This window comes from Myripristis murdjan, chromosome 13 (assembly GCF_902150065.1).
Source record: "Myripristis murdjan chromosome 13, fMyrMur1.1, whole genome shotgun sequence".
NCBI classification, from domain to species: domain Eukaryota; kingdom Metazoa; phylum Chordata; class Actinopteri; order Holocentriformes; family Holocentridae; genus Myripristis; species Myripristis murdjan.
The window spans coordinates 23,228,047-23,244,518 of NC_043992.1; the positions used below are offsets into that span (position 1 = coordinate 23,228,047).

The 16,472-nt window shown below is 41.7% G+C and overlaps 1 protein-coding gene across 1 annotated transcript in view; it reads right to left on the reverse strand.

The window, feature by feature from the left end:
• pde2a (phosphodiesterase 2A) overlaps nucleotides 1–16,187 on the reverse strand; it is a 184,134-nt gene extending 167,947 nt beyond the window's left edge. The window contains exon 1 of the mRNA XM_030067144.1: nucleotides 16,065–16,187. Coding sequence (XP_029923004.1) covers nucleotides 16,065–16,123 — 59 coding nt within the window. The 5' untranslated portion in view covers nucleotides 16,124–16,187. The remainder of the gene's footprint in view (nucleotides 1–16,064) is intronic.
• Between the last annotated feature and the right edge of the window lie 285 nt (nucleotides 16,188–16,472).

Sequence of the window (16,472 nt, forward strand, 5' to 3'; positions counted from 1 at the left end):
GTCAGGTGGCATCCAGATCATATGCCAGCAATAGTGAAAGAGCCAGAGGACTGCAATATCAACAAACATGAGGTGCAACTGCTTGACTCAAAAAGGGATGGCTCCAATCAAAACTAAATCCACCTCCTCATTACCAACTCCAAACTGCTGGCCACATCAAAGCAGCCTCCCAGACTCTTCCCCGATGAAATCTCACTAAGAAGAGGATGGGAAAGGGTATGACACACTAGCTCGCCTCCTTAGCAGCAGGGCAAGGACTGAGGATAAAAGAGACAGACAGCGAAGGAGAAAGGATAAACAGACTGATGCAGATGCTGACAGAGAAAGACAGAGCGAGGCAGTGCGACAGATAGAGAGGCAGAGACTGAGATTGATAAAACAGATGAGAGCCGGCATCTAAGTGTGCCCCCTTTTAGACATCAAGCCACTCCAATGTGAGAAAGCCTCTCACAGGAGACTTTAAAAAGGTGCAATGGGCCCATCAAATTCAACAAACTCTCCCTCTTCTCCTTAAAACACAGAAGTTAGTGCCATCAAAGACAGACCAACTCTCTACTCTCTGACTTTGATGTTAATAAGGAAGTTGTACCCGGAGATACCACCAAAACTAACACGCTAACACCTGTAGGTACCTGAGTAGATGTAAACACATCAGGCTGTGTGTATGCACGGACAGAGGCACGCATGCACACACATCTAGAGACATGCAGCAGCCGCAGTCATAACACATACACATGCAAACACACATATATTTTCAGATATAATACATTAAAATGGAATATACACGCGTGAAAACTCACATGGATTACAGTGTTTTAAGGGATGGGGTCTTTAACATGCACTCTGTTTGAAGCACACACACTTAGATACACACATGCAAGTATATGCGAGCAACATACACATACTGTATATACTGTACAGAGAGGCACACACACATATACACCCACACAAACAAACACACACACACACACACACACACACACACAGCAAGCCCTGCCAGGCGCCTGCTGGGATCAGAAATTGTTCATTTTTTGCCTGAGATGACTTGAAAGAGAAATTTTTAAAAAGTAAAGAGAACGAAAGACAGGATGAGAGAAACAGAGAGAGGAAATGCCTCTAGGCAATTATGATTGTGTGTGTGTGTGTGTGTGTGTGTGTGTGTGTGTGTTGATGCATATGCATTAGGTTGTTTAGCTATACTTGTATAGACCAACCTTTGAGACACCACTGCTCTGCGAGGACAGTTTCAGTGGTCGACACAAAAGATGAACGTAAGTCAATACAGTGTTCCCATGAAGATAGAAATACCAGCATGTATGTGTGTGTGTGTGTGTGTGTGTGAGAGAGAGAGAGAGAGGCTTTGCCGCTGTGTGTGTTTACTGGTGTCTGTCTCTGTGTGTTATCATTCGGAGGTTATGGGAGTTTGACTGACGGAAATTGTCGGAGGAGTGCTCCTTAGCATGTGATTAGCATATCATAGGGATGCTGATTCAACAGCCAATCAAACTGAGAAAGTACTGTATGAATGCAAATGAATTCTGTCCTGTCTTCGCCAAGTTTTCATGTCACTTCTGCAAGAATCTTTCAAACAGTTGGGGTATGGGTATGTGTGTGTGTGTGTGTTGGTGTGCGAGGGTCACGTGTCTGTAACCTTTCCTTTAGCACAAATATGTTGCCCAGGGCATGGTGTGCTCATGTTGGAAAACAAACAAGGGTCAAGGACAAAGGACTTTGTGTGTTTGTGTGTGTGCGTGTGTGTGCGTGCGCGTGCGCACGTGCGTGCATGTGTGTGCATGTCTGGGAGCAGTTTGTGGTCTCTGCCGCTGTGTTATGTGCATGTGTACTCACATGAGACACTCATAAACAAAACAAACCCTCTCCATTCTTACAAAACCAGCGATGCTTCTTTTGGAGAATTACTGTGTACTGTGCAGACATGGGGATGAGGGTGGGGGTGGGTTTTGCCCTGTCCCAGCAGTTTAAAAAGTGTTTCAGGGGATCTTCTTGCCTTAGTTTGGTATTTTGTATAACAGTTTGCATAAGATACGCTTAGCATGACCTTTTCTTGACTTACACTCCACCGCATATGCTCTCTTTTCTGTCTAAATTAGAGTCATATTTTTTCTTTGGACTGGTATGACTCAGTCTGGATAAATTAGGCGTTCTCCCTCATCATGAAAATAAACCCAAATATATTTGTCAGCACAGGCCCTGCTCACTGATCTGTCATAAAAACTGGACTGGTGATGAGGTAATACAAAGTGGTGCAACCACATTGCCACATTGGTATTTCCACATTTATAGCACATTTAAAACTGAGGTGCTATTATCACTAAATCTATAATCTCCAGCTTTAGTAACACCCCTTTAGGTTTTCCCTTTTAAATGATTTCCCATTCATAATGCTGATAATCAGTCAGCTATGAGCTTTAAAAGAGGAATGAATACAAAAAGAGGTTGGATTTTTAGTTTGCTTTTATCATCATCAGACTGGTAACTCTTGTCATCCCAGTCATACACAAACAGAACAAAAGCAGAACAAATAAACTGCCCCTCTTTAACTGATATTATCAGGGTTATGGACCGATCTACCATTAGTGAATGAGCTCATTGGCTGTTAGCCTAACTGCCAAATCAATGCTACAATAGATGGTAAGATTGTTAACAAAAGATTTAGACAATCTGCAGCCTTTGTAAATATTGATTCTATGTGGTTACCAGTGGCCTTCACAGACATTTTATAATATTTTAATGCAGCAGTTCAGGAAAACATAGAAGTCGATCATAACAAACCTAATGCAAAGTGCCAAAGTAAACAATGCAGAGGCACTTACATTAAAGGTTTTATATCTCTGCACTGATGAATTCCTGTGCCCAAACATTCACAATATATGTAGAAACATTTCTATATCTACGGAAATTCCCCGACCATCAACCAGTGTGTGACCGCGTATAGACTAGATTCCAAATTGAGATTCTTGAGTAGTAACTTGACACCTGTGCAGAGACCCTTTTCAACTATAGTATACAATGTGCCTCAGTACGTTAACAGTTACAACTAATAAACAAATTAGTTAAGCTGGTTTAGGTTGTTTACAGATGAATGAGTCATTCAGTAAAATTAGCGTTAAACGGCATTACCATTTAGACGATTTAGGTAGCCAGACCAATATCCATGAATATGAAGCTTTCTCTTAATGTTACTATCATCTGTGGATTATTTTCCCGCACTCTTTAGTGAATAAAGTTTTTCAAGTGTACTCTGCACATCTTCAGCTTCCTTTGGACATACCAACGTGGCCCATCCCCTGTTTCTGGTGGCTTCAACTGTGAGGGACAGTCTTTTATTATGTTAACCATCCACCATATATTATAAATAGTGTTGTGCACGCGTACTGAAAATTAGTAATTAATTAAAATGCAAGTTATTTCTCTCAAAGGTAATTGAATCAACAACTGCTGCATGTAAAAGTATTATGGAAAGTAACATTTGTGTTACTTTTAAATGTAAGCTTCAGTTGTCTTATTAATGCACCTGCAGGCTATTTGTCGCTGGTATTTTGCTCATTAGTTGTCTGACGGCAACGAACTCAGCTGCTGACCCAGGTTGCAAGTCTTCAGCGACATTCCTGGTAATCAGTCTGTTTAGTTCTGCCTGGCTTACAGACTGTGAGGACAAATTCTTGGCTTTAAAATCAAGCTTTGGCTGTTTGGATGGAGGTGCTCCTCATTAGAAAGCAGAGCCAGCGCTGGGTCTTTTGCGATTAGCTTTATAAAGCGTGTTGTTTTACTAGGTGCTTCACAAGATTAGAATTATTATTCTTTGATGTGGATAAAGTTCTCACACCGGCACATAGACTACAACTCACCACTATATTTTTGTGCTTGATCTCCAGGAGGTAAAAATAATGATCATATTTCCAGGACAGAAAGCTCACACAGCACATATCCGAGGAATACGCTGCATTTGTGTAATATCAAGACAAAAGTAATGAGTAACGAGCCCATTTAATTTCACTAATTGTAACTGAATAATTTAATTTGAAAGAGTAAGTAGTTACATTTCTAGTTACCACCAAAGACCGTAGAATTACAGTTTGTAAGATGTTATTTCCAACACTGATTATAGGTCACTGGTTCAGCTCCCCACATGTATCCAAGCAGCATTCAACAGGGAGCAGAGTCAGCCCTCTGGGGGGAAGCAGAACTGAACCCAACACATATTTCTGACATATGACATACTAATTTTGAAAGACAAGCCTACAGGAACATACAATCCTATATGTCTTTAATAAGGAACCAGAAGAAGAGGAGGCTGGGGTGGCGGAGGGAGATAGCCGGCCAACAACATCATGCAGGGGTGACCCAGGAGCATACAAGTTAAATAATGCTGAACATGATTGGTGTTTGTTTGGATCAGTCAACAATCAGCTGATATGTGGCACATGACTTATGTACCTCTGATATTGTCCTGCACAGTGCTTTTGAAGTGAGCGAAGGATGATAAGCTCCGCAAATAATTAATAGACAGCCATTTCTCTTTAAAGTTGGATCAAAGCATTGAATTGCAGCCATTTCAGATGCTCACTGTATGATATACTGGACTCCAGAGTGCTGACTGATCATGCATTCAGCCTTAAAGACACATATTCTGATATATTCTGATTTATTTACCCATCCAACACTGGGGAGGTTATATTCCTATACTGTATGTTGTTGAGCTGAGTTTCTCAACCTCTTATCTCCTCAAGGCCTACTTAATTCTCTCAGAAATTAGTCAAGGCCCCATTTCCCTGAAATGCTCTCTCTTTAATAAAAACGTATCAGTGCCTAGGCTGGCATGAATAAAAGAAAACTACATTTTTACTCCAGTTTTTAAAAACGTTACTCCATCTTTACAACAAATTATGTAAAATTATATACTGTATGTAAAGACACACTATCAATATACAGAAAAGCCAATCAACCACAGGAAAGTTAGCTTTAACACAATAATATAATAATGTAAATCCATTGTGGGGCAGTGAGGGGGCAGGGGGCGCCATACAGCTTCATAGAGCTACTTTGAAATGACAAAATACATTATATAAGAGCTAAAAATAAGAGGAAAAAAAACTTCTCCATCTGACATTTTTCCAAAGAAGGATCTAGATGTTTGGATGGTGGCTGACACAACCATCTAAACTTATCATAGTTTAAATTTGATCAAATAGAGATTATGGCAATAGATTGTAGAACTTTCTAATAAATCTATTCCATCATCATTGTTCTTGTGGGAATATATCTGTATATGTGTCATCTTACAAACTGATGGTGTGTGTTTACTTGTGATGGTTTCTATTACAAAGCGCTCTGAAAGGAAAGCAGCCCTTCTTTTTGCACGCTGCTGCCTGTTTTGCAAAATGAGCCTGTTTCAATGGCTTAATGGTGCAGACAGCATGAACATAGTTATACAAAATGTGTCAAATCAACTGTGAAACGCTATAAAGCAGCCACCCAAATTTCACCTCAAGTCAAGCCAAGTCATATCCAATTTTATTATCCCACCAGGAGAAATCATCATAAAAATCATAACCACACAATGCAACAATTCTAGACGGATCACAGGGACAAACGGTGCAAATGTGAGAATGAATGGAATGAAATGAGGACAAAAAACAGCTGAATCCCAAATACATGCAGGAATACATAGGAATACAAGTGCTTTGCATGCAGGGGGGATCAGGACGGACCCTACTTAGGTCCTGACCACTGTAGAGGTCAGAGAGCTACAGCTGACTCACCCCAATGACTTTACTGGCCACTTTGACAAGCCAACAAAGCCTGTTCTTACTGGCCAGATTCAGGCTCCCAAACCAGGCCACGATACAGACGGACAGAACAGACTCAATGAAACGTCTATAGAGCAGAGTCATCACTGTAGTGCATGCCTTAAAAGAGTTCATTTTCCTCAAGACGTGAAGGCGCTGTTGGACCTTTGTAGAAACTGCATCTTGAGTCAATGTACTCTTTTCTGGTTATTTAAGTGAATCATTTTGTGCAGTTCCACTTATCGAGCTGACAGCCCGACAGTCAACTCAGCAGTCTGCAGCGTAATTGTGTTTTCAGAATGAAAAAAAAAATGAAAAAGGAGTGCTTGCAGGTTTGGCACATTTAGATTGTAAATTTCCAGTCTTTCACATGAATGCAGCGAAGCCTTACCAAGGGAGTCACCTTACACACACACACACACACACACACACACACACACACACACACACACACACAGAGGAGTACCTACACACATAATGCATAAACAGAGGTGTTGATTCATGTTTGCGATACAGTGACAGACAGAGTTTCAGGCAGACCAAAAGATGAAAACACTGAATGTAGTGCTGAAAGAATACCCCTATATAGAGGGCAACCTGTGACACCATTAGTTGCCAAGCAACCTGAACTGCTCTTTTGATAAAACATCTGCCCTTCATCTATCAAACCATCTCATCACCCTCGTCCTCTCTCCATCACACCTGTCCCCCTCTGCCTCTCTCTGTCTCGCACAGGACAGGCGATAGAAACATGACTGGAGGCTGGGAGGGGGGCAGAGAGGGTGGGATGAAGAATTAATCTCTCTGAAACAACAACAAACAAAAACAACAAAACAAATCTCAAAACCAAGAGCCATAGCCAGACACAGAGGTAAAGTGGCAAACACAAATGCAGACGAAAAGACGGTCACACTGTCAATGGTTCCTCCGTCCATGTGATCAATGTAATCATCCCCATGTTTCCATTTAGCCAGCAGCAATAACATACCCACTGAGTGTTAATGGAATTTATGTCACAATGTGTGTCAATGTGTGATACTGTGAAGCAAATACGATTACTGAAGCCATCCCACACACTTGTTTGTAGCTTAGTCAGCCTTTTTGAAATTAATTAAGCATGGTTTATGAGCACTGAGTATGTCTGGTATAGTGTGTGTGTGTGTGTGTGTGTGTGTGTGTGTGTGTGTGTGTGCGTGCGTGCGTGCGTGCAGTCAAATGCGTGCCCATCTGTGTCTGTGCTTTTCTGTTCTGATGTGTGTTCATGTGCTCTCGAAGTACTCATTTCATTCAATACTACAAGAATCACAAAATCCCAGAATGCCCCAAATGCGACACTATACAGCTTATTTGATGGCTTGATGTCTGTGTGAGGCAATCAATAGAGTCGATCAATAAGAAAAAAAGCCCACAGACAGAGCGAGGCACTGGAACACATTCTGCTACTCTGCAGAAGAGAGCGAGCACAACAAGGACAACGATAACAGCACCGATAACAACCACTGTGAAGACTTCTGTAACAATGACAGACCAAAACTAATGCTACAGCTGCAGCAGTAAAACAACAATGATACTAACAGCAACAGCAAGGACAAACAGAAATATTAATAACTCCCACAATAACTGCCACAAGAGCAACAAAAAACAACTGCGAAAGTAACTGCAAAATCAACAACAACAGTGAAACATACTGCAACAATGCAACAGCAACAACTAGTGCAATAACTAGTAGAACAGCAACCATGATAGCAGCTACGGTAACGCAGATCAATATCAGCCATGACAGCAGTGACAGAGATAACAACACAGCACTAACAAAACTAACAAAACTATATATTGACAACATTAACAAAACTAATTAATACCAACAGCACTAATGAAACTAAATAATAGCACCACTAACAAAACTAAATAATAACATTAACCAAACTAAATAATAACAACAACACCAATAAAACTAAAAATAGAGTGCAGCTATGTAGAGTCATGGGTGAAAGACTACAGTATCACTTGCCATGATCAACAGCACAAAATGAACACAACTACTGTGCTTTTTCAAAAATAAAAGCACAGGTATGAGAAATAATCTCTCCTGAATGTGACTTTCCCTGTGAATTTGACTTTTGTGATGCTATCATCGTCATCATTATTTTTAATACTGTTATTATGACTAGTGGAAAACATCTCATACACAGGTATAAACCCTCTCATAAATATGAAATCAGATTCCTGGCGGTGACAGTTTCTGATCCATGATCTCATGACCCTCTCAGCTCTCTGTTCTCTGATCCCTCCGTGTCTGTGACCCCTGCAGCTTTCCACCTGTCTAAAGGACAAAAATACACACTGGCTGCCTGCAAACAGCAAATGGGTAAGCCTTGTAAAGGCTTAAGCTAAATAAGACAACACACACAGCTGTTCACCCCATCATACCGTAAGGATGCTTACTTCTGTCCTTTCAAGCACCGTTGTTACACATTTACACTAAATAAACCATAAATAAACAATACACTCAGAGGATCGGTCTCTTTTCTTTGGTATTCCCAACAGAGGAAAATTCAGAGTTCCTTCTTGTTAGCGTTCATTTCTCATATCTTCACACTGTGACCTCAAGTTATCACAGGTTGGAAATTTAGACGGTGGAAATTTCACAAATCTGAGTTGAGGTGATTGCAGCATGAGCTCCAGAATGGTGTGGATGAATACCAGCCAATATGTGATTGTAAATGCTAAATAAAACTTGCTATTAAGGACTGTTTGCAACTACTTTTTGGGTGGACACTTTCAAGATGTAATTGGCTGTGCTGTGAGTTCCACATTTTCAAAGAGGATGTTCATAATGTTTTTTTGAGTCTGAAAACGAGTGTCCTGCTGGGCTGTGTTTACAAGTAGCGAGAAGCTGCAGGATACTGGTAACTTTCTTGTCACTAAACTAGCGGTGAGGTTGTGCTCTGTACAGTAATTAATGATGCGCATCAATATTTTAATGCAATCCGGGTTGACCAAAAAAAAAAAAAAAAAAAATTCACCCAGACTGTAAATGCTAAGAGCCTGACATTAAACCTAATTTGCCATTATGTCACCATTTTGGAGGATTTCGCATATATTTTCATATGAGGCTATTAACTACTCTGGACATACTGTAAGTAAAGAGCGCACACACACATACAGACAAGCACACACACTTGCACTGCTTTCCAATGAGGTCTCACCAAACATAGAGAGAGAGGCATTCCTCATTAAGCCAAAGCTCTGTGTCCCAAACACAGCTGCCTCAACTCCCACCTCTATCTTCCAAAGGAGAAGACACACACACACACACACACACACACACACACACATACACACACACACACATACACCTGTCTGTGGCAGCGCTCCATTGAGATAAAAAGGCTGACATGAGCTGCTGGAGCTAAAGCCGGGAATCATGGGAGCTGTCAGGCTCATTTCCTTGTGACACCACCAAGAGTGCGTGCACACACACACACGCACACACACACACACTCTGATCTATTCATGTATTGACCTCACAACAGCAACAGTATAGATCACTTACCCACACACTTACACACACGGATAGCAACACACTGTGGAGACACACACATTCCTCACACACATACAGGATTCTATCTACTGAACCAAAACACAGCATTTATTTAGCATTTCTGTCTGCCTGCTGTGCTGTTAGCCCTGCCACTGTTCACAAACTGCAAATTGGTAAGAGTTAATCATTTTGCTTAATTTCAGGCATTAAGGAGGCAGTGGCAGCAGCACTAGCAGGTTAGCTGTACCCTGCGAGCACGCAGAGATCCTGTGTGTACAGTAAATAATGTATGCACGTTCGCTCACACAGAGAATAGTATATTTTATGGAGGAACATAGAGGTTGGACTCACCACAGTGCTGCTCTTCACAGTTTCAAGCAGCGATCTTTGTAGCTGATGTCTTCATTAGCCATTCAGTGTATGTGCAATTGTGTGTATGTTTGTGTGTGTTGTATTTATATATTATGTGCATTTTTTACTGGGCTGGAACTGAGCAACTGGCAATTCTAAGGAAATTTTCTGACCGTGTTTTACTATTCAGCAGCCTGTTGCATCAGGTAATATTCAATTCAAATAAATTCTCACAAAGCCAAGTTTACAAAAAAAAAAGTTTCACCAAGTAAATAAATAAATAAATAAATAAATAAAAAGTTCCAATAGTTCCAGCTGAGACATAAGTAATTACTGCATAGACAGGGAAACTTGCTGAAAAATCCAGAGGGACGAATTGTGATGACACTGACGGTCGTTAAGGACAATAACTCTGATGCAATCCAGGAGCACTCCATCTTCCACTGCTCAGCGTCACCAAAACAAAAGAACAGCTTGTTACCAACTCTGGCCCAAAACACATTCCACATAATCTCAATGAAAATGAAAATGAAAATGAAACAGGCGACACGCTAGAGCACCTCAAGTACCTGGGAAACGCCCAGGCACAAGATCCTCAGTTTTGATCAATGCACCACTGACAATGACAGCAAAGACTCTCTGCCATCCATGAACTCCAAGCTCTTTCTATTGATCTTCATGTTATACTTCTACTCTACAAAAGCATCAACCAGCTCATAATACTCTACTGCTCCCTTTGTTTCTTTATCATGTTACCTGACACCAGCAGAAACAAACCTAACCACATCTCCCAAAAATGCACTGGCCTCCCCGGTCCCAACCCCTCACATACGACCCTGCACATCCTCTCAATCCATACTTCACCATGTGCAGACCTCTGTCTTGGAAGCGGGCCAACCTCAGCAGGAGTTTTGTCTCCTCAGCAATTAAGGCCTTCAACACTATCTGTCAGTGAGGACTGAGGGGCCCTGTCAGTGGATATGGTGCTGATATGATGTGCTCACAGTGTATATGGTGTTAATTATGGGGTAATTAGGGTGAACCAGTAAGAACAGTATATGTGTGTATTATGATGCATGAATATGTGTAGGCAAATGTATATGTGATGGTATGTATGTGTGTGTGTGTGTCTGTGTGTGTGTTAGGGATGGGATTTGAAAAGATTTTAGCGATTCCGATTCCATGATCGAATCTGCTTATCGATTCATTTGACTGGAGAAGTTCTGATACTACCTGGTACTGGATTATTTCGCTCGATAGCTTAAAAGGTATTGAGTACCGATACCCAGCCCTACAACGTATACAGTATGTATAAATAAATAAATTTAAAATAACCTTAAACAAACCTAAAGCATAAAAAAAATCTTCTTCCCTTGACCCAAAAACAAAACTGATATATATATTTTTTTTTAAATTAAATTCTTATGTTGAAATTAAAATCCAATAACACTTTAACATGATACTAGACGCTCCTTCCTTTTTAAAAGGGTATATGAGCTGAGCTGCCAAAAATAAAACCAGTCCAACAGTGGCAAATACAATCAATGTAGAAAACAGTAAATTAATGTAAATTAATGTAATGTAATGTAAATAACAGTTTAACATGTTTCTAGACAATGCTAGCTTTAGCTGCGATAGCTTTAGCCACGATAGCTTTAGCTGCGATAGCTTTGGCCACGCTAGCTTTGGCTGCGTTAGGTTTAGCCACACTCCTGCTGTTGCTTGGTTGAAATTCATTAATGTTAACCATTAATGAATTAACCGGTTAACCGGTTCTTAACAAGAACCGGTTCTTGAATCCCATCCCTTGTGTGTGTATGCATGTAGCTCTAAGTCCATAAGGCAGAAGAAAAACAAATAAACAAAACAAATGTAGAACACTAACACTAACTCTGTGCAATACCATCTGTATATTTCACATCTCACATCTCATATTCTTAGGTTAGTATTTATTGTATATACTTAGGGCTCTATCTTGTGCCACCCACTACCCGCTGCCACTACCCGCTACCCGCAAATTGCGGATTTAGGAACTTCCGCTATCCCTAAACGGTATCTTGCGCCACCCGCTACCCGCTATCCTTTATGCCGACTCCGTCATTTGCGCCTGGAGGTGTGTCCATGGGCGTGTTTCATGCGCTATCCCTAAAGCTGCTATCTTGCGCACACACTGTAGGGAAAGCGGATAGCGGGTGGTCAGCGGGTGGTCAGGACCACCTCCTAACAGCCCAAAAGTTTGGGCTGTTACGAGAGCGCGCCCAGGCGGCTTCAATGCGCGCCCCGATGGAGCCTCGCCACGCACACGGTCGGACTGATACCGGGACGCCGCCGGAATGGACTGAGTATATTACTCATATAGACTGTTTAGAGGAAAGACTGTTTTAATTGGACACTTACGCCAGTGTGTTTTATTGTTTTATCATAAGCCAGCAGCTGTGCTATATTTTTATTTTTAATATTTTATTTGCCCAATCTACCTTGTCAATAAATTAGTTTACACATAGTTCCACCTCTGCCTCTTGTGTGTGTGTGGTGTGGCCCGGGGATTTTACTCAATCAGTACAACCTTGTGACACGTCCACTTGGACACATGTGGCTCCACCTCCCAAATTAACTCACCTATAATATAATATATAATATGTATATATATAAAGCCAACTTGCTTTAGCCTCAGTAGAACCCCTGAAAAAATCTACCTCCCTCTCTCCATCGCGGGTTTAGGATTTAGGATTTAGGATAGCGCATCCTGCCCTTAAAGGCAATGGCACCTGGCACACTGATTGGTTTAACTGGCGTAACGCCCAAAACACGCCTATGCATAATATAGCGGGTAGCGCAGGTGTTTTGCGGCTAGCCGGAGGTGCACAAGATAGCAACTTTTACGGGGGAACGCCTCTTCCTAAATCCTAAATCCGCAAATAGCGGGTTTAGGGAGTCTGGCGCAAGATAGGGCCCTCAGTCTTTATAGCATGTATTTAGTCTTTATTGTATATACTTCTTAATTTTACTTATGTTTCTATTGATGCTGCTGTAATGTGGGAATTTCCCAGTTTGGGATCAATAAAGTAAATCTATCTATCTATCTTTCTTTCTATCTAACACTGCAGATGAAAAGTAGCTGTAAGATAAAGCTGGAATGCATCAAACGGTGCTTAATATTGTACATGGCCCTCTACAAATGAAGAACATAAATTAATTAATTTAGCGAGCTTGCAGTAACATGCATAATGCTCAGAGTTTGAGGATGTCAACACTGTTTATTTGTTGCTTTGGTCAGGGGTTCCTTTCACCCTCCACTAGTGGAGATGGACTGTAAATCTTCTTAGTGCAGCTACACAGAGACAAAATGACTTATGATCAAATGCACATCTAGCTGGTTCAATGGCCTGCAGGTGTCTGAGTCTTTTTTTATTGATGCGTGCAGGGACAAAATATAACCATGATGTTTTTCTTGTTTTGGAGACTGCAGCTTAACTGAACTGCAGCTGGCTAGTCCCATGCCAAGCACACTTAAAGGAAATGACATAAAGCTAAATTCTGGACCACTACAAGTGAATTCTCTAGTCTTCATCCCATCCATTAAAATGTAAAAGAGAAAATACAGTACAAAATACAGTACATCCGACCTGTCCTGGATGTGTTTTTTCTGTTCTGTGTATCATCTGACAGCCTGGTTGTTCAAACATCTTTAAATGTGTCTGAGTGAGTGTACTTGTGTGTTAGCTCAATTGTGCGTGAAAATAATGTGTATGCATTTAGGCAAAATGTGTCTGTGTGTGTATGTGTGTGTGTGTGTGTGTGAGTCTGAGGATGACACTTCAGATACAGCAGGTAATGTGCGGATGTGTGTCTGTGTGAATAGGAGATAGCTTTGAGCCATTATGTCAGTATAACCCAAATGTGTTGCTGCAGCACACACACGTACTGTAGACCCTTAACACATACGCACACACACATGCAAACACACACACACACACAAAGTGATTCTCTCTGCTTTCTCTTTGTCTCCCTCTTCCCTCTCTGACTATTTTCCACCCGCTGTCTCTCTCTCTCTCTGAATATTTTAGTATTGATGAGCCCATTATGGATGATAACACAGTGCAATGTCAGCATCTTCACCAACACACACACACACACATACACACACACACACACACACGCTCACTCATCACGTGTCAGGTTACAACTCTGCTGCCTCTGTGTACTTTTATACATTTCTGTGTGTGTGTGTGTGTGTGTGTGTGTGTGTGTGTGTGTGTGTGTGTGTGCAGGAGGATGGGAGGTCGGACTTCCTGCTGTCAGTCCAGTAAAGTGCAATATTTTTTCAGATTGAATTCAGCTTACACACACACACATGCACACATGTTACAAGGTCAGCGCCTGCTACTAAACTGATGATGCCATATTAATAAAGAGCACTGAATATTAACATGTTCTCCTCAAACCATGTTTATCACTCTCTCTCTCTCTCTCTCTCACACACACACACAGAGCAAAACAGATAGATAGTTTGAGAAAGTGTGTGTGTGTGTGTGTGTGTGAGAGAGAGAGAGAGAGAGAGAGCGAGAGAGAGAGCAGCATCTTGGCACACTGCATCAAACGTTATGAACATCAAAAGCATCAGCTTCCTGATGAACCAGTGACATCACTGACTCCTGACTTGTTAATAATAACAGAGACTCCAAGCTCACGCACCTCTAATATATGCTCCTCTTGATACTGAAGAGTTTGTTCAGATTTTGTGGCCATGAACAACTCTCTCTCAAAGCTAAAAATCAAGGATACACAGCTCAGCTCTGTGATGCTGTCAAGCAACAGTTTTGACAAACAGCAGCAGGCACAACAATACCAGCTCCACCAAAGCAAAGATGAATGCAAATAGGAAAGAATATATATGAGAATAATAATCATGTTTATGCAGTTTTCCCTCCAAAAGTGCTGTATGAAATAAATCACAGTAAGAAAGCTGATGTAACTTTTCTAAATAGCTGCATTTTTTCATAGTGTTGACAGTCTTTCACCAGAAAAAGAAGCCCTCTATGAGTATGGTTCTACCCTCTACAAAGTCAAGCTTATGTTTGCTGTCAAAGGAGCTCTGAGAAATATTTACTGGCAGCATCACAGTTTATGATTTTCTCCAGCACTAAACTTGTAAGCCTCACCTCTGTCTGTAAGCCTGCACAAGGTGAAGGATGGGAGAGGGGGAGTGTGTCTGCAGGTGAAATCAGCTTTACAACGATTGCTTGTCAGAGATCACTAATGTCCACCTTATAAACTGGTCATGACACTAATTATTCCTTCACAGCATGGGTAAACTGCCCCAACAGGGGCCAACAAATGTCCACATGTATTAAAGGGCATCTTGATTTTGATCCAACTGAAGTTTTTTTCTTGAACACATTATGGAAGGCAGCTACATGAGGGAGACTTAACTCGTCAACAGTATTACTGCAGCAGACGCAGATGAGTGCATGTAACCCCAGTAAAGAGTTCTCACCAATACAGTGTCCACTGTACATGCGCACGGTGTTTGATCTATTACACTTTTTAATTATGACAATAAAGCTCAGCAGACTTTAGCAACAAACGTTGACATCTCATCAGCCGTGGCGTGAAATCTCACTTCATTTGGGAGCCAACATAGTGTGTTTCCATGGCAAAGAGTTCACTTCAAACAATACAAAACCTGGTTCAAGATCAGTGTGGACTTTATTATTTACTGTTTATCTAACTGACATTTAAAATGTCTTTTAGCAAAGCGGTGAACACTATGACAAACATAAATGTTGCACACAAACAGCACTACATGGCCTACATCACAAGTACTGCAGGCTAATGAGACTGTCTCTTATTGAAGCACAACTCATAATCCTAAACTGAGTTTTAGAAGGACCTTGTGACAAATCTGGAGGTCCATATAGGAAGTATGCAGGAATATTATTGGGATACTTGTAGAGAAATCAGTGTGGTGCGGTCACTGTGGACTACAGACGCACAGCATGGCCCTCTCTAAATATTTCTGCTGTGAGACGGCTCTGTTGAAAACTGATAACACCAGCCGCCTGCCCGGTTGTGGTCGGCTGTGTTGTCAGGGGGTAAAATGCCACCAGCAGTTCAGACGACTGACCACATTTGGCTCGGGCGCCATGTGAAGCTCACAGCCGCTCCGCTCGTGCGCCCTATCAAGAAGTAGCAAGAAGCTTCACGAAAAAACCCAAGCCCGCGCGCACTCGCATACTGTACGGAGCTGTACAGTAAACACAACACACACAGAGACGGGCTACACAACGCCACGCTGTAGCCAGGACACACACATAAACACACACACACTCACAGACATATACACATGCCGCACTTACATCTCGGAGGACGGCGGCTGGCTACGACATAGGAGCGCGTGTCCGCACGCTTGTCCCATCGCGCATCCTGCCTCGCGCCTCCCAGGTAAAACCAAACAGCTGCAGTCAATCTGTCAGTCTGGGGGAAACCGGCGGGTGAGGGGCGCGTGGTCTGCACGGAGAGGAGAGAGGAAGCTGCAACCATGTGTGTGTGTGTGTGTGTGTGTGTGTGTGTGAGAGAGAGAGAGAGAGAGAGAGAGAGAGAGAGAGAGAGAGTTGTTTAAGTATATGTTTGTTTTCTTACGTGAGTGAATTCGTTCGCGTGCGCGTGTCTGTGCGTGTATGTGAGTCTGTGAGTGTGTGTGTGTGTGTGTGTGTGTGTGTGTGTGTGTGTGTGAGTGTGTTTGTCAGGCTGGGATGGGGAAGAGA